This window comes from Amaranthus tricolor, chromosome 15, assembly GCF_026212465.1.
Source record: "Amaranthus tricolor cultivar Red isolate AtriRed21 chromosome 15, ASM2621246v1, whole genome shotgun sequence".
Lineage (NCBI taxonomy): Eukaryota > Viridiplantae > Streptophyta > Magnoliopsida > Caryophyllales > Amaranthaceae > Amaranthus > Amaranthus tricolor.
Window position 1 is genome coordinate 6,421,311 of NC_080061.1, and position 22,313 is coordinate 6,443,623.

Below are 22,313 nucleotides of genomic sequence, written 5' to 3' on the forward strand. Positions count from 1 at the left end.
AAAAAAAAATCATACCCGGATCCAGGTCTTCCGTTAGATGGTAGTTTCAGATACCCTTCTTTACTGTGCCGTATGTGAATACTTCCTGAATTTTTCTCGGCACCCATTATTTTTGAGGATTCGGAAATTATTTGTTAATAATGAAGATTTGATTTGAAGATCATTTTGCTATGAGGAAAAGAAGGTTCCCACTCGTGTGTGACCATCCAGCTCTTCAATTTCACCATTTTTATCAACTTCAGCTATGTGACCGTCTAATTAATAAGCTATATATCATCAGCTTTATCAAAATGCCACTTTTTTCCTGCTTGAAAATTTGTAGTTCTCAATTACTACAAAATGAGAATAGAGATTGTATTGCTGGGAAATGAGACACAGTATAAAAATTAGAATAAAGTGATGAATTATTATCTTATATATTGGGATAAATTGAAAGCTGAATTATTCTTGGGCCAACACACTTAACGAGAATTATTATATTGAGAATTTTTGGGTCAAATTATTCCAAATGTTTTTTTCTATTCGTGAATGTAAAAGTCCGATCTTATTGCTTTTATTCATCTAATATTAAAGGTCGGCTTGATGCAACTTTAAAAGGGTTTAATGACTCGTAGAATATTTTCAAACCAGCTTCAACAAGGAAAATGGCCAAGTATTAAAAAGTTGGACCCTCAAATTGTACTAGCCAAATTAAACCCGAAAAATGGTCGAGTTATCTTTTGGTTAACTGTGACATCGAGGATTCCGATGCGATGAGTCGTTTCGTACCATTGTATAGCCTGATTCTCTTGTCTAAGGTTATTATACAAGTTTTGTCTTTTGTCGTATCATCAATTTGTCCGAAATATCAAAAAACGGACCCCCCCAAGGGCCTCCAGTAATTTCGCAAAATTGTATAAGTATTGAGAGTAGCTGAGTTATGCTATGACCGAATCATCGAAGACCCAGTTGAGTAATTGTCATGATGTATTATTATAAAGTCGGACCCAAGTTCGGTTTGATTCAACTTCTAATGGGTTATTAGATCCGTAGAACAAATCAAAACCAACTTCAAATGACTAAAAAATTTAGTCCTAATGTTGAAGTTCGGTTTGATGCACTATCTAGAGGATTAAATGATCCGTAGAACATTTCCAAACTAGCTGCAACCAAGTGCTTTCTGTCGAAAAAATTACTCCAAATATTGCCCAATTCAATGTATTGGTTGGATTCAGGTACGATCTGACAGTGGTTCAAACTATCTATATCGGATCCCCGGAAAACTACCTACATTAACTGTATTGGTTGGATACGAGTACGATCTGACAATAGTTCAAACTATGATCTATAAATCAGATCCCCGGAAAACTACCTATATTGATTGTAATGGATGGATCCGGGTATGATCTGACATTGGTTCGAATCATCCACCCGTGAGAGAACAATCTCAGGTAACTTGATACATAAAGCAAAATCATCACCATGGCCTTCTAATGAAATGCTACATAAAGGATGCAAATCTTTGACTAGTATTGCCAAGTGAAGAATATATTGTATTAATCTAATGATGATCATATGGTTATTCTTACTTTTATTCATCAACGTATATTGGGTGTTTCGTATTTGTTCTATTCATGGGTCGATGTGGAAAGTGATCAAGTATGATATTGACACATATTAAAAGAATTATTTATTATTTATGCGTGGAAATTCAATACTTCACCATTATTATTCTTAATATATTGGGTCTTACTTATATGTGGTTTTCAATGATGAATGTATAAAGTCATCTGAGCTTTCACCTAGTTTGAAAGTCATATTATTATTGAAGTTCCAACACGTGGGCGTTATTTGTCACATTATGGAATCATCTGAGCTTTCAACTAGTTTGAAGTCATATTATTATTAAAGTCCCAACATGTGGGCGTTATTAGTCATATTATAAAATCATTTAAACTTTCAACTAGTTTGAAAGTATATTATTATTAAAGTCCCAAAATTATTGATTTTAGGCGATATTTGTCTAAGCCTTTATCTTAGTTTTCTAACTTTTCACCTAGTTTGAAAGTGGGATCCATGCAAGTATCACCTAGCTTGATAACTCGAACTCTTATTAAGCCCCAAAACGAGTGATTTTGGGCGTTATTTGTCAATATATTCATAGCGAGTATCACCTAGCTTGATAACTCGATCACTTATTAAGTGGACCTATGTCCGATCAGTATACTCATCAATGTTTTCGAAGAATTCATCTAGTTTGATTCCTTATCTAAGTCCCGGATGATTGACGGTTGAGCAAAGTGGACCTATGTCCGATCAGAATATTCATCAATTCTTTCGAAGGATTCACCTATTATGATTCCTTATCTAAGTCCCGGGTGATTGACGGCTGGGCAATGCGGACCTATGCCCGATCCAAATATTCCTTAAATGCAGAGTTATGTCTGATCCGAATATTCATCAATGCTTTCAAAGGATTCATCTAGTATGATTCCTTATCTAAGTCACAGGTGTTTGACTGCCAGGCCATATCGTCATATCAAGCTCAAATGTCGAATCATCATATCAGGCTCAAATGCCGAATCATCATATCAGACTCTAAAGTCGAATCATCAAAAGTGGCCCAAAGGCCAAATATTTATAATTCATGGGGCTTCCACCATCATGGGCCCATCGAAGCAAGAATTCGAAGTTTACCTTATTCGGACCTTATTGCATGGTTTCTTCCGAATATTTATTTGATCTGCATCACAGGTATGATTTTTTCCGCATAAAGACTGATACCCTCGCTACATTAAATTCTCTCATCTATCGCTCTTCATGCGTGGGGCTAATGTTATGGGGTCAAATAAATAAACCCGTAATTTATTTAGTCAAACCCTAACCACCCAACTCGGTTCAATAACTTCTTAAAATAACTACCCACTACTCATCATAACCTACCACTCACCCATCATACCCATGATTCCCACATTAACTCACCATCCAACCTCCATTCTACCATTATAAATACATGTCGCGTACATCATTTGCACCGAACTAAGCTTTGATATATTCCTACCATTACTCCACAAAAATATTCGCCCTCCTACATACAATATATACTGAACCAAATATTCCTTCAATTGATCTGAACTCATCCTACAATCCGTTAATCTTGTATTCATTCATTATCATATATTCATTATTTTCTGTCTCCCGATCTGACTTGAGCGTCGGAGGGGTTTTTCGGGAGATCACCCCCGGACAAGGCTAACGTTGTAGTGCAGGATTTGAGGTGTCATCAGCAGAAGGATCATAAACACTTTCAGCATATTGATAGTTGTACCCGATTACACCTATCTCCAGATATTTTAAGTGTCTTTTGCACTTCCTCGTTCCTTCACCGAAACACCAAGTAAGCTTCCTTTGTTCCAAGCAATTATGGGCTAAAATAGAATACGTCCTATATGGTCTTAATGCACAATATTATTATTTTACGGTCTACACCACTCTTACATTGGCTCTTTATGGACTTAAACTCTTCACTCACCACTCTTTAAGCAAAAAATTGCTTCATGCTGTTAAAAATTCTAACTCTTTGACTTCCAAAAACTACCAGGGAGATATTTATCTCCGTTTAATCCTTAAAAATAAAAATCTCATAAATAAGAAATGCACAAATTGAAAGAGCATAAAAACAACATTCGAGAAACTTATGCTCGTTCTTAATTATCGAGCAATTACACCAGTAAATGACATTTGATTCATTGAAGATGAGCTCTGTAGCATTTGGATAGAATCAGAATCAGAAGCTGTCAACCGCTGTGTGAAACCAGGCTTTTTAGGGATAGGAAGATCTGCATTGTCACTTCCAAGCATTGTAACAACAGTCGACATGGTCGGCCTGTCTCGAACAAATTCTTGAACACACAATAAACCAATTTGGATGCACTTTTCAATCTCAGTTCTGAAAATCGGATGAGAAATTACAGGATCAAGCACCGGACCTACATTGCCATCTACCCAGAAATTCCACACCTAACAAAAACATCAGTTAAAAGGATTAGCCATCGTATAATCTGTTAAGTTTAGCTGGACTTATAGTCAATACCAGTATATTACGAGATGCACACACTTTATAAGTCAGGTAGATTGCATCTCAAAACAAGGAAGAGTTCCAATGACTTATAAAGTGTATCCCAACATATTCAAAGGGCATAACATTACACCTTTTTATCAGGGAAAAACTGGTATGTGTGACTTATTCATAGTATCAGGACTTACGTATCCAAGGAGGGTTAACGATTGATCTTCACACCAAAAGGCGTTGTTCCTTTTTCCTGTTACGATCTCTAACATTAGGACACCGAAACTGTAGACATCAGACTTTTCGGAGAAGTTACCTTCTAATGTATACTCGGGCGCCATATAACCGCTGCATCATCATCAATAAAACAAAATAATTCTTTAGGTCTTGATGAACTTTACGCAAAAATACAAAATACCAATTTCTATCAAATGACCCGGGTCATAGCCTAGGCAGACATGAGCCTAGATTCCGTCCTTCCCGTTCCCCTTACTTCACAAGCAAAACAATGAATTTGTTGAAAGAACTTACAATGTGCCAACTATCCTCCTAGTTTCCTCTTGATCTTGGTAACGCCCAAAGATCCTAGCCATGCCAAAGTCAGAGATCTTTGCATTGAGGTCTTTGTCGAGCAAAATGTTGCTTGCTTTCAAATCCCTATGAATAATTCGTACCCTGGAATCTCTATGGAGGTAAACTAGGCCTCGACATATCCCTTCAATGATGTTGAAGCGTTTATCCCAATTGAGAACTTCTTGCTTGGTAGGATCTGAATAGTTGAAAGAACCAAGTTACTATAATCTAAGATAAGACTAGAGTACAATTTTTTTGGATGAAATAAAGAGCAAGTTACATACCAAAAAGAAATGCATCCAAGCTTCTATTAGCCATGTACTCATACACCAAAATTTTTTCTTCTCCTTGAGTACAAAAACCAAGAAGTCGGACTAGATTCATGTGCTGAAGTCCGGATATAACAACCACCTCATTTACGAACTCTTCTGAGCCTTGACCATGAGCTGTTGAAAGTCTTTTTACAGCGATTTCTTGGCCATCTTCCATTTTTCCCTAAGAAAAACAAAAGTATTTCATGTATGCTTACAACTAGCTAGCTTCCTACAAATCAAGGATGGATCTATGTTCAGTCAATGTTGTCAACTGACAATATTCAACTTATGTATAGAACCATATACATAGAGATACTAATATATGTGATGGTTAAATTGGTATGAGCTTTGATATGTGACAATATTAATCCAGGTTCAACCCTTATTAAGCACTTCTTTTATATTATCGACATTATTTGACTTTGTTCAAGATTCGCCACTGCTGCAAATGCCGATAATTCATTGATAAGATTAGATTTGGACAATGGTATATTTACCTTATACACTTGCCCAAAACCACCATGTCCGAGCTTATTCTTTTCATGGAAGTTGTTTGTAGCAACCAACAGGTCTTGAAATTCATAATATGGTAGCTCTTTTAGCTCAAGCTCAACAGGTCCACTCCTATTTTCTCTCATTCTTTGCTTCTCCAACATCTTCTTGTTGGCTTTATCTGTTCCAAAAGAAATGTTTATCAAAATCTGAAATTACATGAATATTACTTATTAATCAGTCTATGACTGTAGAAACATGTTGATCTTTGGTGACTTGAACTATGTCGCGTTTAAGTCTGAAACATAGGATGGATCAAGTTAAGTGGTTGAGATAAGTTTGTGTCAAGTGGTTGCTAAGTCACGACCGAGACTGCACTTAATTTTGATCCAAACTTAAAGCATTGGACGACATGAATCTTTGGGTCTTGGAGTCTTGTGCGGGACTAAGTTAATCTTGGTCGAGATTATATAGTCTCAGAGCGCGAAACTATCTTAGTCGAAACTAATTTTTGGGGGAAGCAGTAGCTTTTGTGGTATTGAGTCTCGAGCAAGACTCATATCAATCTCGGGCAAATTTCTTGAGTCTTGGTCGAGACTGTGAGCGGCTGCACGATTCTGCACGGTTTATCTCGACAATTCAAGAATAGACAGGGAATGATTATACAATTCTTAGAAGCTTATTTAAGAAATACAATAAATATACAGAGTATTACTCAAAGATTTCAAGAATGGAAAGGGAATTAGAGGCTACCTTTACGACATTTCAGATACTTTCTAAGGAAGAATATGAATAAGGCAATGAAGGCTGCATTAGAAATTATAGCTGCAGCAATAATTCCTTTGATTTTAGTCCTGTTACCAACTATTAAGAGAAAAGAAAATCATCAGTTGTTTCTTATGCTACAATAAGCAAGGGCAAATCTAACACTTCAATAAAGGATGGATCGAACACTCATGTTTAATTAACACGACTATCATATTTCTTTGTTATAAATTACACAATTCAATATTAACAGGATTTTTAGTCAAATGACCTAGGTGATGGTCTAGTCAGCCCTGGGCCTAGATACCCCTTTGTTAGCAAATAAATGCCATGGAATCATCTAACCAAAAACTGATTCTTATGGATGTAGGTGTAACCCTGAAATATGTCATATACTCTATCATGCCCCTTCGCACGAGAGCTCTATGAGATAGAAGTTTGAATTGAACGCATTTTCACCTGATACATGGGTGCTTAATAATCCACATGAAATGAGGTTGGATGAAATTCCAAACCATGACGCTTAGATCATGTTGCTTTTGATAGTATGTTTAGAAATCAACTCAACTAAAAATTTAAACTGACTCTATCAGTAAAATCGAAAAAAACAGAGAATAGAAGTTTTATGCATGATTTACCTAGATCGAAATGTGATAGACGTAGGTAAAGACTAACTCCACTCATTTTCAATTCTTGAATATCAATCAGATCAGTATTCCAGTACAAACAACCTGCACCATTATCATAAGTATACCCTAAACAAGAACAATTCTCCAAGCATTGTTTTCTACAATCAGATGGATTTACTCCCTTCAACCATATAGCAAAATCAGGCAACTTAACAGTACTTAGCATTAAAAATCCATCTTTACCTGCCTCATCTCCACATAATAAAGGGTTATTTCTAACACACCCTCTAGACCAATTTCCATTACTCCATTCCTCCGAATTCAAAGGAGAAAATCCCTTCAAACATCGACAAATCGGAGACTTTTTCGGGTTGCAACTTCCAAACACACCACATGTACCATAAACATCACATTCAACATCAGGTGCTCGATATACCGTCTTCCATCCCTTCCCAAACTTATCCCAATAATTCTCATTTATCTTTCCGTTATAATCAAACACATAGTGTGAAAATTCAAGGGTTTTTATCCCAGTATATACAAAATGAGCTTCTTCTGGACTTAAATTCTGAATTGATGCATCAGCATAATTATTAGATGGATCAGCATAAACCAACCCTAAGAAAAGATTACCATTCCATGGCCCACTTCTCCAGTATTTTTTATCCCCATCCCAAATAATTACTTGGGGATGAATTAAAGAATCTGTACCTATTGAAAATCTCCCAATAGAAGGATCTGAAGGGCTTTTCCAAGATTGTAAAGCATTTTTCATGTTAGAATTGGTAAATATTAAGGTCATATTTGGCAATATGTTGGGTGATCAAAACTCTGCCATATAATAGTCCCATCAGGGTCTTGAAGAACAAGATTTCCGGAATCTTCTAACTTGACATCTCTAGAAGTTTTATTATCGGATTGTGGTGATGAAATGTTTGATGACCAAAGGATATTTACTTCCCCACTTAAGACTTGAAGATTCCCATCTTTTGATATTCTTAGTACACCAGAGCTATCTACAATGGGGTGATTTCTGTTGGCTACCCATATATAGTTTGTAACTGAAAGATTATTGTACCATATACCAAGATATCGATTTTTCGTGTTCGAAGGGTTAAAGAATCCAAGCATAAAATTACCATTTTTAGAAAGGATGGTTGCAGGATCTTGAAGTACTGTTTGAGTAGTTGTGAGATTGTTTACAGCTATTACAATATATAGATTGAAGTATAAGTAAACTAGTAGGATATGAACATATACAAACAGTTTGTTTACTCCAATTAGTCCAATAGAAAGAACCATAATTAATTGATCAAGTTTGTGCTGCCATGTAAAGTTCTTATGCCATACCCCAGAAAAATTCCTGCAATGAAGAACAGAAATGAGTGGTAATACCCACCTTTATGGCATACAATTCAAGAACGGGATTAAAGGATTTAAATGGACTTATTTGCTGAATAACCACTAATTAGAGATTGATATTAGTTTATCATTGCTTAATAAATATTGATAAATTGGTTTATTTATCCATGTACTATCTCTTGCTCAATGTGTGTGTCTAAATGATGAATTGCAGTTATAAAAATAAGGCTCCTATTTTCAGGGTGTGTACGGTCAGAAGGAGTAGCCCATGAAGCTTATGTTCATTAAAAATTATCGGCTCTGAAACCATGAAAAGCCTCCTATTTTCAGGGTGTGTGCGATAGGAGGAGTAGCAGCCCATGAAGCTTATGTTGATGGGAAAATGTCGGCTCTAATACCATAAAAGGCCTTCTATTTTCAAGGTGTATGCGGTCGGAGGAGGAGTAGCCATGAAGCTTATGTTGATTAGAAACTGTCGGCTCTAATACTATGAAAGATCCGTATGAAAGGTAATTAACCCCACACAAACCCGATAAGGTACTATCCTAAAACCAATCGGTAACAGGAGTAATCAAGCCTTAATATTAGTCAATCATTTTTTTATTTTTTTCAATGTGGGATCGTGGATTATTCATCGAGTAAGTTATATAGCAAAATAAGAACAAAATCAGAAAATGAAAGGGAATAAATTTTTAAAATTCATACCTAATAAAGGGTAAACTCTATTATCCACACTGATAATTGCAAAAGCTGGTGCATTCAAAGTATATTCCAGTTTTTCTTCTGTATTGTGAAGTTATAAAATTCCTGCAATGAAGAACAGAAATGCTAATGCTATTAAAAACAAGAAAGAATTCAAGCAGGAGAGTAAGGAAATAAATTACTGTAATTCAAACCTGATAAAGTTTAGTGGACAAAGGAAAATGCTTAAAACTTTACTATCAATTATTGGATTTGAGCAGCCTACGTTGACTTCTAACAACCAATGAAAGACTTTTCATATATGGAGGTAGTACTATTTTAAGCCGTAGGAATCATGGTTTCACTAGAAGAAAGACTTTTCATATATGGAGGTAGTACTATTTAAGCCGTAGGAATCATGGTTTCACTAGAAATAATTGCAAGAAAAATTAGAGGAATCCTGAATAATTTTTTTTGTCTGACAACATCCTTTTTATATTTTAACCGGCTATTATAACTAACTACATTACACTCACTTATTCTTTTTTTTATACTTCTTCGTTGATCCAAACCTACACCTTTTTTGTGGTTCTTACTTATAATAGCAAGTTAAAATGTGGCAAAAGGCACTATCAGCAAAAAATATAAAAAGGTAAGATTATGTTGAAATAATTAATAGTTGAAATTATTCACAATAAATAAATAATAGGTAAAATTATTGTAGATAATTTTTTCATTGTTTTAAACTAGTTTTTTGATTTTATTACAGAATAGCTACATATAGCTTAAGAAGCTAGGTGTACAAAAAATGGGCCCACTAAATATTAGTATAATATTATTCGGGAAAAAAATTCTCGTTTAATTCTTTCATATGACCTATGGGATTTAGGATGACATGTACTAATATACTTCATAATGGAAAAGTTTGCATAAGCTGATGTGAATCGTGCTTGTCATAGGATGAAGGTGCTGACGTCACTCATGTGCTTCTTAATTTGTAGTTTTAAATATAAATAAAGATATGAGTAGTAACTAGCTCAAAACATAAAATGAGGCGTTTGTATGTTAGTTGTTGATAGTTAATTATTGATTATTTGTTGTTTGTGAATTGTGTTGGTTTATTAGATCAATCAGTAACATTGAACAAATGATATAAATTAAAATTAAATTAGATGTCAAATGTTTTCTCTCATTGAACAAATGCTATAAATCAAATAGAAAATCATAATATGTAATTTTTATTTTGAGGTTGAATTATTAAGAAACGATCTTTCCTAAGAGTAACTGAAGTTTTTAAGGTTTAGGGTCACCATAAGTTGATTGCTATTATTTATTTTGGTATTTTTCTAATGAGTGTCATTTTATTATTTGATATGCTATTTTTTTTTCTTTTCATTGCTAGCATGTTACATTAAGAACAAGGTTGTAAGGATCTGAATTCTACCTATGGATCGTTGAGGACGTAGAATCGAGTAGAATCAGATTGCAGGATCGTGTGATCTTACAAATATGTATTAGTGTCTATGGATAACTAATTATCAATTATATTTTTTCTTTTTGAGTTTTAAGATGTAAATAAAAACTTATTTGACTTCATCTATTAAGTTTTTAAATAGAATATTTGTAACAATTATATTTAAACTGTAAATTAGGAAAAAAGTGAATTTTATTGTGATATTAATACAGTTATTATATATATATATATATATATATATATATAAATATATATATATATATATATAAAAGTGAAATCTGAATTTTATGAAATTTTTTAACAATTAAAGCTACCTTTATAGTCCCTCGTAGGATTGAATTGTTAGATCGTAGAATCATGTTATGATCTTACCATCTAAATTCATGAGCTAAGTAGGATCGTACGATTCTACCAACATTAAGATCCTACCTAGCTACGATCTGGATCAATGATATATTTTGGATCGTACGATCATAAAATCATAGATCAGAATCAAAAATCTAATAAATATGATAAGACCGCTTTATACAATAGTTTGTTTTTTTTTTTAATTACTTCCATTTTTATGTTCCACCCCACCCTAGAAGTGATCATAATCATGTTCACATAAAATTAAAATATGAAAATCAACCAAGAAAGTCCATGGGCCAGCCCAAAGCATGGCCTAAACATATTTTAACAAAAAAAAAAAACAGCCAAAAACATTTGGGTATGATAATTTTGTAGTCAAGCGTTCAATCAAAATGTTCTAAAATATCTTATGTTTGCATCAATGCATGAATGTAGATGATAAGAAACGCACTACAAAAGAAAAGTAGAAATGCTCACTATATTAGAGTTATTTTATATATTGCGGCTAATGTGTAAGAAAAAATATTATTAAGTGGGACTTGTTCAAATCGTCTAATCACATACTTTTATAATATTAAATTTTTATAAATTTTTAGTTAAACATAAATTAAGATGTAGATTATCAAATTACGCATTAGATTACGTAAAAATTGAAATGTAGCAAGTATAATAGAACGGAAGAAGTATGAATAGAACAAATGAGTGAGATTCAAAATTATTGAAGGATCTCTCTTACAACTCGCAGGATTATGAGTTTTGCGGTGACTCTCATGCTTGTCAAAATGGTCAATCGAATTTGTTTTAAATGAGTTTGATTCAACAATTAAATATTTATATTATTTTGTTTTATACTGAAAAAATGTAAATTGTTTATTGTTAAAATTTTAAAATTAGTTTTTTTTTAATAGTGGACTTAAATGAGTTTTTTGAGTGTTAATTGTAAAATAATAGAGTTATATCCATGCTAGTTAATAGTCATCAGACAAATATTCTTGCACAAAGTCAGATTTCAGAGGAAAAGATAGTGAAAAAATCATACTCTGATCCCTTCATAGAGAGGATAAAGAAGAATGCACACAGTCAATTAAAACCCCAAATAAAAAGACCCTACGAAGGGAGAAATAAGTAACAGCGAGACTGCATGAGAAAAACTTCCTGCAAATCACAATACAAGTTGAACTAGGATTGTGCTATTAAAATAGAAATTAAATAAATAAGTAAGAGAAATAAAGTAAATAATTTAAAACCATAACTAGAAATGAAAGAGGTATGTGAAAGGAAATAATTAAAAGCCTAAGATATGGATTCAGGGCCTCCAACTAATCATATCCCTCGACTGGTCCTTAGAGAGGTGCAACTCACACGAGTCGAATTTTATTTGCTCCTCTCACATTCTCTTGGTCTATCTTCACTTATAAATCATACCCTCAACTATGAAGCGTTGCACCATCTTTCTTTTCACGTGTTCAAATTATAAGGTCGTGACAATTCGTCACATAAATCAATTAAATCCGAATTTAGATCTGTCAATCTTTGGTGGATTCAAACCCGGACCCTTAGGGTCCTAAATTTTTGGACTAAACCCAGATCTGTTTAGTTTGATGAATCTAGATCTTAAATAGGTTCATAATAAATCCTTAACGAGTCTTAGTTTGATTGTTTTTTCTTTACAGTTTTATATTTTGAATGTTTTAAGTAATAGTAAAATGGGTCTATAATTGTATATAAGTTTAAATTAAATCTAAATAAATACTACTATAATATATGATTAGATAGAGTTTGAAATAGCTTGTAAAATGTAGGGTATATAATGAAACTGGATCTTAAACATTTTTAGGGAGCGAGTTTGGACGACTCTAGACCTAAATTCATCTTCCTTTTTTTTGAATCGAACTCAAATCTAGACTAGTCGGTCTCAAACAATTAAACTTAGATTTTAAATTTTGTAAACCTTAAATTTTTAAAACTTTTGAGACTTGGTTAATTTATAAATTAAAGACGGCCTATTATTGTGTTTAAAACTTAAATTCTTAAAAATAAATAGTCAAATTAGAGCACTTAATAGTAGTATAAATTGAATTTGAAGGTTGTTATTTTTAAAATCTAATACAAAAGAACATCTTATAATAGAGTTAGGATCCTCTCAATTACTTAAAATGTAATGAAAGGTCTATTACTCAAATCTAATGGTTAAAATTGATTGATAAAGAAACATAGAAGAATTTTGAGATTTTATTTTTTATTCTAAAATAAATGTCAAAATCTTAAAATAAATAATTAAAAAAAGTAATGAAGAAGAACCTAATACCTTACAATATCTTTATATCTCGCATACTCGAAATCATAATGGATAGCTATATACCCAAACCCACACTGCAATAAAAGTTGATAGCTAAACTATTTAAAAGATGAAAACTTGAAAAATGAAATTATTGAAATTATGAACTTAATTAATTCTATATTTAAAGAAGTATAAAAAAAAACAGCAGAAAAGTACTCAATAAATTATGAGTCATAATTCAAAAAAAGGATGGAACTTGGAAGGGTAGCCAATATGGCAAAAGAAGAGTAGGCAAAAAATGTGTCTGCGCCCTGCGCTCTGGCCTGTCCTACTCATCCCCGTCTGCAACACTTCCACACACTACACTACAACCCCAAACATACACATACCAAATTAACCATTTTTAAACAATTCATCTTAATCCAAACAATTACCTTTTGTACCATTTTATTTTATAAAATAAATTTTATTTACAGTTAAAATTATCATGACTAAAAATTATAAAAAGTTAATATTAATAAAATTACTTTCGCAATAAGTTAAATCAAACAAGATTATAATGTAAAAAACAAATCATCATCACATCGTATCCCACTCATAAGAATTATGATCAGAGTCTAAAGAAGAAAGGAAGACGATAGCTCATACGTATAAAGAAGAGAAATATATATTTTGGATTATCAGGTAGATTAACGTAAGAAATTCGCTAGACGAGATTCGATTTCAAGATCACTATGAGAAAGATAATACTTATTCTAACCAAAATAAGATTAAATTGGGAGAGTCATGGAAAAAAAAAATCAGAAAATCCCCATAATACGACAATTACTTTTCCCTACTGTGTTCTGTTCATTCACAACACTCCACTCCCATACACTCCCTTCACTATTTTCTCTCTTCACCGCCTCCTGGCTCCTTCCCCCCATAAATGACACCCAATCACCCTCTTTTTTTTCTCTCTCTGTCTCTTTTCTTACTCCAAAAATCTCTCCTTTTTACTACATTGTAAATAATTCTTCAACAAAATACAAATGGTGGGTCTTAATTACTATTCAATTCAATTCTTTTTCTTTAATTTCCTTCTATATTGATTGAATTTCTACTTTTAATTTGAATTTCATGGGAAATTTCAGGTGGGTCTTCATTCAATTCCGCCATGGTTAAATGCTCTGTTAAATGAGAATTTCTTTGAGCCTTGTTTGGTTCACTCTGATTCTTCCGATCCTTCTGAAAAGAAACCCGAGAAAAATCATTTCTGTTTTGACTGTTGTTCTAGTGTTTGTTCTAAGTGCATCTTACGACATTCCAATCACGTTCGTCTTCAGGTAATTTATTAATTCTTCAAAAAATTAATTTTTCATTTTTTTCTTCCAAAATTCAAAATTCTTTTGACAGGCTAGAAGATATATGTACAATGACGTTCTTAAACTCACCGATGCTGAATCAATTCTCGATTGCTCAGGTGTTCAGGTAAATTATATTCCAAAAAAAAATCTCAATTTAAGTCATGGGTAAAAACTAAAAATACATAATTTTTCAATTTACCCAGAAAAATTTAATTCAATTATAATTGTGGGTATAATTTAATTTTATTTTTCTTGCTGATTATAATTGGGGAAAAAAAAGGCATACATCACAAACAGTGCGCAAGTTGTATTTTTAAGACAGAGACCAAAAACACGTCAATTCAGAGGTTCTGGAAATGGCTGCTTCACTTGCAATCGCAATTTACAAGAACCTTTTCTTTATTGCTGTCTTTCTTGCAAGGTTTCTACTCCTAATTTTCTTTTAATTTAATTTTTATTAATAAATTAATTCTCAAATTTACTAATTATTATTTTCTAAATTCTTAAGTTTTCAATTTTTTTTTTATTTTTATTTATTGATGGGTTTAAGGTGGAGCATAAAATTACAACAAATGAAGGATTAAAACTCAACGTTTCAGACTACAAACTACTGGGTTTCTCAGAATTAGACGAGTTTCATGTTGTTACACCTGACTCAGTGATTGACTCAGCCGGTTCAATTCCTACCTCGTCCGGTTCAACTTCAAGTAATGATCTCCGAACCGCTCTGATTTCCACTGCAACTACAGAGATTGTAAGGAAGAAGCGTAGTAATCTTAATATTTCTGTTAAACCGGATTCGAACCGCTCTTTTGTGTGTCCAGAAATTCAAGCAGCTGATCAAAATTATCTGAACCGGAGGAAAAAAGGTGTCCCCAACCGGTCTCCTCTCTGCTAAGAAAGTGACCTTTCTGAACTTTCTCCCCACCCAAAAAGAAAAAGAAAAAGAAAAAAAAAGTAGGAATGATATTAAATGGTTGGTTTTTAGTGAAGGGTTTTGCTATTTTTAGGTGGAAGGGAAGTAATTTTTTTTTGTTACTTTCCAAATTTTGTAGATGGTGGATTTTGTTAAATCTTTTTTTTGGAAGAAAATTTCTAATATTTTCCATCTTGATTAACGACTAATTTTGATTAGGTTTTTTTGGGCTGGTAAATCTATTTTTAGATATTGTGAAAAATGAAAATTCATAGAAAAATAGATTTGCAATTTGAATTATCACTCATGTTCTCTATCTTTGGATAATTCTTGGAGAATATTAGTAGAAATAGTTATGATAGTTCCAATTAAAAATATAAATTAAATTATGGAAAATGATAAGAAATTGTATTTTCAAAAATGTAATTCAACATTGTATTGTCTTAGAAATATAAATTTTTTATTTTTTTTATTTTTTTATAATAAGCTAAAAGAATTAGAGATTCTCATTCTCTTGAAGAGTTATAATAATTGATAATTAAGAGAGTTTCTTAATTTTTATAGTTGGAAATATCATTATCCTAAAATTAGTGTATGATATGATAATGAATTTCCATCTAAATATTATTTTGAAGATGATATAATCACAGGGAACTTATGTCAAGAATGTTCATTTTTTAAATTATTACCATCATATTCCGAATTCTTCAATTCATATTATTTTAGTGGATCATATCATTTTTTGAAGATGATATAAATATTATACTATCCTTTTTTTTATTTTAGTGGATCATATGCTATCACTCGATATTATTTGATATTGCTGTATTAAACCTAACAATTAAGAGTATCATCATCATATTTAGTGTATTCCGCTTAAAGAAAATTATAATTCGGGTTTGTGAAGGAAAAAAGACGGCAGCTCATACCAATAAAGAAGAGTACGGTCAAAGAGTCCCTCAGCTCGAAAAAGATCTTCAATTAAGAGTGTAAATATAAATATTATTGAAAAGTTTATTTTAAATAATTTAATTTTTCCTCTTTCGTTATGAATAATTTTATATAATGAGAGTAAATACATTATAAAGGTTGAATTATTAGATAATAGTCAAGGGTAAAATTATTTTCAACAAATAAGTAAAAAGTTGAACAATTTTCACAAATTTTTTAATATTATTTCTCATAATTGATACTAATACTAGTATTTAGATATATCGTTAAGTTAAAGAATACGTACTACTAATTTTTTATAAAAAATACTAATCGACTGACTTTACTAGAATGATAGTGGTTGAGCTGCAACCTTTAATCTTGCAGTCAATTAATGCTTGAATCTAAAAGCTCTGTTATGTTTTTTCTTTTCCAATATTTATTAATATGTAATTATTGCATTTGTACATAAATTAAATTCTAGTAATATAACGATTTAAAGAGTAATTCGTTTTAAGGCGTGGTTCAACATGTTTGTTGCACATTTTTAATTTAACATTTTAGAAAATCAAACTTATACGAATTACGTTGTCATTAAAATATATAAAAATAAAATAAAATATAAAAAAACGTGTGACGTGTATTGTTATTAACAAGATATTCAAATATTAAGGTATTCAATCTAGTAACTGAATTAATTTTAAAGATAGAATTTTGTGGTTATGATGTTTTTATATAGTTATAAATCCAATTTTAAAGTCGTGTTAAAATCAAATTTAATTATGACATGTAGTAAAATTCAGATCTTCAAATTTATTTTAAACATAATTATTCAAATTGTTGGATATTAGGAGTATATAGTGCAATTACATTTGATTATTGTCATACCACAATTATTGCTGGTTGTTACACCGAAATTTTATACACCCACAAAGGTGCTTATGAAAATTATTAAATGACACAATACATTTTAAATGCTGAAAATATTATTAGAAATTAATGAAGTTAAATATTTAAGTGGTGGCAGATATTTTTTGAAGAGAATATTAATGTTAGGAGAAGCAATAAGAAAATTTTAGTAAAGAATTAACATTGAATCATGTGAGTATTAATTAAGAGTAGAGACAACGCTTAGAAACAAAAATCTAGAAATTTCTAGAATATTAGTTGGAGTATCAAGTAAAAGATATTACTAGAAATTTATACAAATAGTACTCCTATAAATAGATAAGTGCTCTATTTAATAAAAATTGCAGTTTGCCGCAATTTATGCAACACTCAAAATTAGAATTAGAAAAAGAAAAAAATGAATATTTTATATTGTAAGATTGTAATTACAAAATTTATAATGGTTGGAGTAATTAATTACTATAAATTAAAGTAATGGACTTAGAAGCCAAACATAAAAGTAAGATATTTTTGGTATGTGGGAGTATTCAAGATAACAACTTAGCTAAGAGCTCTCATCAAAACATAAATGTGAAATATTAGTATAAGAGTAGTATAAAAGTTGTATGATGTAGATTGTGGAACAAAGTATTTCTAAAGTATATATTGATGTACATTTTGTGAGCTCTTATTTTGTTTAGATATTTGACTTTTTCATTAGTTACTATCTTTAAAATTTTTATGTGTTACTAAATTATATAACTATTATTAATCATCAATATATTCAGTATATTTTACTTATAAAAATAATGATTAGGGTCTGAAAAGAGAGGTACATGATGATAAATCATGCCCATAAAAAATAATGTGATTAAAGAGTTCCTCCACTTAAAATACTCAAAAAAATAAACAAATCTAGACAAAAAAAAAGACAATGCAATGTAATATAAATATTAAGCATATAACATGACTAAAGAAATAAATGCATAAAGGTTAGAATAATAAATGAGACATAGGTGACATATATATAGGTGTAAGTGACTATTCAATGTTTAAGCCTACCATGACTTTTCTTTTTGTCAACCGTGACACTTATCAACTTCTCATATGCACACAACTAGTTTGAATTTTTCTTTTAATCTAGTCGTTAAACTCCTATCACATTACACTCTAGTGATTAGGGGTGTCAAATAGATTGGGTTGGATCATTTTCAGGTTCGGGTTATATATAAATGGGTCAATAGACCCTTAACTTGAACCTGACCTGTTTAATTAAATAGGTCAGAAATTGAAACCCTAACCTGATTTGTAGCAAGTCGGGTTAACCTGCTAAATACCCATTTAACTTGCATTTTTTGTTTGATTTTATTCGGTTTTTTCAAGTCATTGAACCTATATATTTCAAGTCATTTGACCCATATACTTCAGGTCATGTGACCCATTTTTTCAAAATTTAAAAATTAAACACATAAACATTCACATTTCATAATAAACATGCTTCAAAGTTCAACTATCATCATTTATCATATTCATAACAAGATAATACTATCTTGCTAGATGGTTGCATACTTCCTAGTTAAAAGTCTTCAAAAGTCAACAAACAAGCAAAATATCACAACAAATTGTTAAGTTGACAAGCCAAAACCAAAAGCATCATAATTAGTTTCTACAAATCATCATAATCTAAAAATATGCTGGGTGAGGAAGATGCTTTTGAGCCGAATTCATATTGATCGAAACTTGGACTTGGACTAGGGCAAGATATGTCTTCTTCTACTTCAACTTTAATCTTCATTACTATCCCACAGAACTCATCTAATTGTGATTCCATTTTTGCTTCATTAACAAACAAAAATATAAGTTATCAAACAAACAAAAATATTAACACCAATAAAAGCAACTAACCAAAACCATTAACTTAGACATATTAGTATATAGAAAATTACCTCCTTCAAATGTCCAATCCTTTAGACAAACAATAGCTTGGACAATATTTGGCTTCAAGGCACTTGGATAGCAATCAAATACCCGACCACCAATGCTAAAGGCAGATTCGGAAGCCACGGTAGATATAAAAATGGCAAGAATATCTCTAGCCATTAAAGAAAGTACTGGATAACGAGATGCATTTGTCTCCCAATGCGCAAGAATATCAAAATTAACTGAACGAGGCACTAGTTACTCCTTAAAATACATCTTCAAATCAGATTTCATATTCACATTTACTATGCTCATCGATAGCATCTTCAACATTTCCAACATGTAAACTTTCATATTTTTGTCTTGGAGAAGTTGCAGATAGTTTAAGAGCATAGATATTATAAATTTCTTGTATTTTCTCCCTAACCTAGCCACTTCTTTCTCATATTCAACACCATCTCCATAAACTTTTTTGAAGCTTCATTGGACAAATTGAAGCTTAAACCTAGGATCTAACATAACAACAACTGGCATAATAATGCAAAAATCATTCTAATATTTCCCAAATTTTTCATACATCTTACAAGTCATTTTCTTCATAAAACTATCCGTACTCTCCATCTCACTTTTTAAAAAGCCATCTCACCCTCGCTCAACACATTAGGAAAGCATAAGTTAGCAGTAGGATATTTAGTCACAGAAAAAGCAAGAGTAGCTTCATAAAAAACTTTTAAAAATTTGAAATTTTTTTCAATTTTAGCCCATTTTTTCGCTGTAGGACAATGAATATAGCTAAGCATCAACTTTCTGAAAATGAATTAAAGCTTTCTTGTAATACAATGCACTTTCAAGCATTAAATATGTGGAACTCCATCGTGTTATGACATCTTGTTTTAAACCTTTAGAGCTTTAAAGGCTTACATGCTCAATACAACTTAAGAAACGTTGTTTTCTAGCTTGTGATCCCTAACAAAATTTCACAGTTTCTCTCATCTTAATCACAGCATCATCAATTTCTTTCAATCCATCTTGAACTACTAAGTTCAATTCTCCTGCACATAATAATTCAAGTCCACCCTTAAGACAATCTGCAACCACATCATTTGAAGCCGCATTATCAAGAGTAATGCTAAAATCTTTTGCAAGGTACCCCATTCTTTGAACAAGGAACACACATGATCGCTTAAATGAACCCCCGTATGAGGGGGAGGCATAAAACAAAAATTCAACAACTTCTTTTTTAAGACCCAATTATCATCAACATAATGTGCAGTTAAAGTGATATATTTATTTGAGGTTATTGAACTCCAACAATTAGAAGTAAGGCAAATTCTACTACTAATTGAACCTAACAAAAATTTCAAATTCTCCTTCTCCCTTTCATACATCTTAACAACATCAAACTTAGATGTATTACATGAAATTGTTTTAGACGTAGGATTTAAATAACTAAATAACCTTCTAATCCCTTCATATTCAAAAAATTGGAAAGGGAGATCATGTGTTACTATTGTAAGAGCTAATAGTTCACGAAAAACAGCAACATCAAATGCAGGCAATCTATTTTCTAAATCACCAGTGGAATTCTCCAATATTATTTGACCAACATCACGAAATGTCCTCATTTTGCAATTTTTTACATGACGAATTAAATTTTCTTTCCCCATTTTACTATTTGCCTTAAACGTTTTTTCACATTTTTTACATTTACATAATAGATTTTCCTCTTCATCCGTTTCATCCACAAATTCAAAGTTCACCCAAACACCAGATGTAAGTCTACATTGTCGTTTAAAATTCTTACCAGTTATATGAATTATTTTGTTAACTTTTTTTTAAGATCCTTCTTATTCATTGTGTCACTACTCTTAACCTCCACCAGATCTTCTTCTGAGTCAACTTGAATATGTTTAGGTTCAGTGGTATCCATTACCTAAGAAGAAATACAAAAAATAGTTTAAACTTCTAAACAACATAGTATAAAACAGTATATAAAAAATTCAAAACAAAGACAAGTAAAAACACAGTATAAAACAGTATATGAAAAATTAAAAACATAATCGAACACAAACAAAATCATTATGAAAATGGAAAAAAAATTCAAATGGAAGACGACAGAAAATTAGAAAACAAAATCATTAAAAAAAATGGAACACAAACAAAATCACTAAAAACAAAATGGCAGACGGCAGTGCTAACGGACCAAAAATCATTGTGAAAATGGAACACAAACAAAATCGAAAAAATCAAACATAAAAAAAGACAAACACGAACCAAAAATCATTATGAAGAATTAAAGATGGCAGTAAAAACAATGAAAATAGCAGTAAGAGCAATGAACAGTAAAATCTAACACAAAAAAAATCGAAAAAATCGAACACAAAAAAAATCGAACTACAAAAATAAAAGAATAAGAAAAAGAAATAATTCTTACCTTGGCTTTTCAGGAGGAAGATGGTAGTAAGAAGTTAAGAACTAAGAAGAGAGAAGAAGGCAAAGAGAAGAAGGCGTCGTTGTTTAGTTTTTAGGGTTTATTAAAATGGAATGAGTAAAGTGTAAACATATATATATATATATATATATATATATATATATATATATATATATATATATATATATATATATATATATATATATATATATATATATATATATATATATATATATATATTAAATGAATTCGGTTAGGGTTTTTTAATTTGGGGCTTGGGCCTTTACGTGTTGGCAATTGATGGCCTATTTAGCTTTTTTTTTATATATATTTTTTATGTCAAAGTTATATGAAGTTTTAGGTTAAATATTAATGGGTTAATATCAGATAATATGGGTCGACCTGACCTGACTGACCCATTTAATAAATAGGTTAAACAAGTTTTTTTCGGGTTTAAATATGAATCTAACCCATTTAATAAACAGATCAGGTCGGGTTAACCATTTAATTAATTGGGTTAAAAATCTAAATCTAAACCCGCTAATTTTGTGGTCGGTTTCAGATCAGGTTAGCAGGTCGTGTCAGCTTTTGCCAACCCTAATAGTGATTATCCTCCATATATGTCATTCAACATTGAAAAGAAACACTTGCAATGTATTTTATGTGTGAGAGAGCAAGTGAGAAAACTTCAGATGATAATTGATAAAAATATTACAAAAACGATAATCATTCTCGGATGGATTTTTTCAAAAAACCACACTAATATTTTGAATTGGGTTGATTTTAATTCAAAAGCATACCTATCTTAACAATATGATTTGATTTTTATAAGTTGATTTTAATTGTATGAATTTTGGAGGGATTTACATCTAAGTATATAGGTCCTCTTTATAACAAAAGATAAAATGAGAT

At 31.3% G+C, this 22,313-nt stretch overlaps 2 protein-coding genes across 2 annotated transcripts; one reads left to right on the top strand and one right to left on the bottom strand.

Moving 5' to 3' along the window:
• Nucleotides 1-2,876: 2,876 nt before the first annotated feature.
• Nucleotides 2,877-9,221, bottom strand: LOC130801481 (G-type lectin S-receptor-like serine/threonine-protein kinase SD1-13). Its single transcript, XM_057665342.1, has 9 exons — nt 9,080-9,221; nt 8,889-8,990; nt 6,831-8,184; nt 6,181-6,291; nt 5,433-5,608; nt 4,906-5,116; nt 4,580-4,817; nt 4,246-4,396; nt 2,877-3,999 (listed from the first exon to the last, which is right to left on the bottom strand). Exons 3-9 carry the CDS (start codon nt 7,621-7,623, stop codon nt 3,691-3,693), a joined length of 1,989 nt encoding a protein of 662 aa, XP_057521325.1. The 5' UTR covers nt 7,624-8,184; nt 8,889-8,990; nt 9,080-9,221; the 3' UTR covers nt 2,877-3,690.
• A 4,602-nt stretch (nt 9,222-13,823) lies between these two features.
• Nucleotides 13,824-15,619, top strand: LOC130801330 (protein RGF1 INDUCIBLE TRANSCRIPTION FACTOR 1-like). The gene is made up of 5 exons (XM_057665159.1): nt 13,824-14,004; nt 14,104-14,295; nt 14,366-14,440; nt 14,597-14,737; nt 14,867-15,619. Exons 1-5 carry the CDS (start codon nt 14,002-14,004, stop codon nt 15,212-15,214), a joined length of 759 nt encoding a protein of 252 aa, XP_057521142.1. The 5' UTR covers nt 13,824-14,001; the 3' UTR covers nt 15,215-15,619.
• The last annotated feature ends 6,694 nt before the right edge of the window (nt 15,620-22,313 follow it).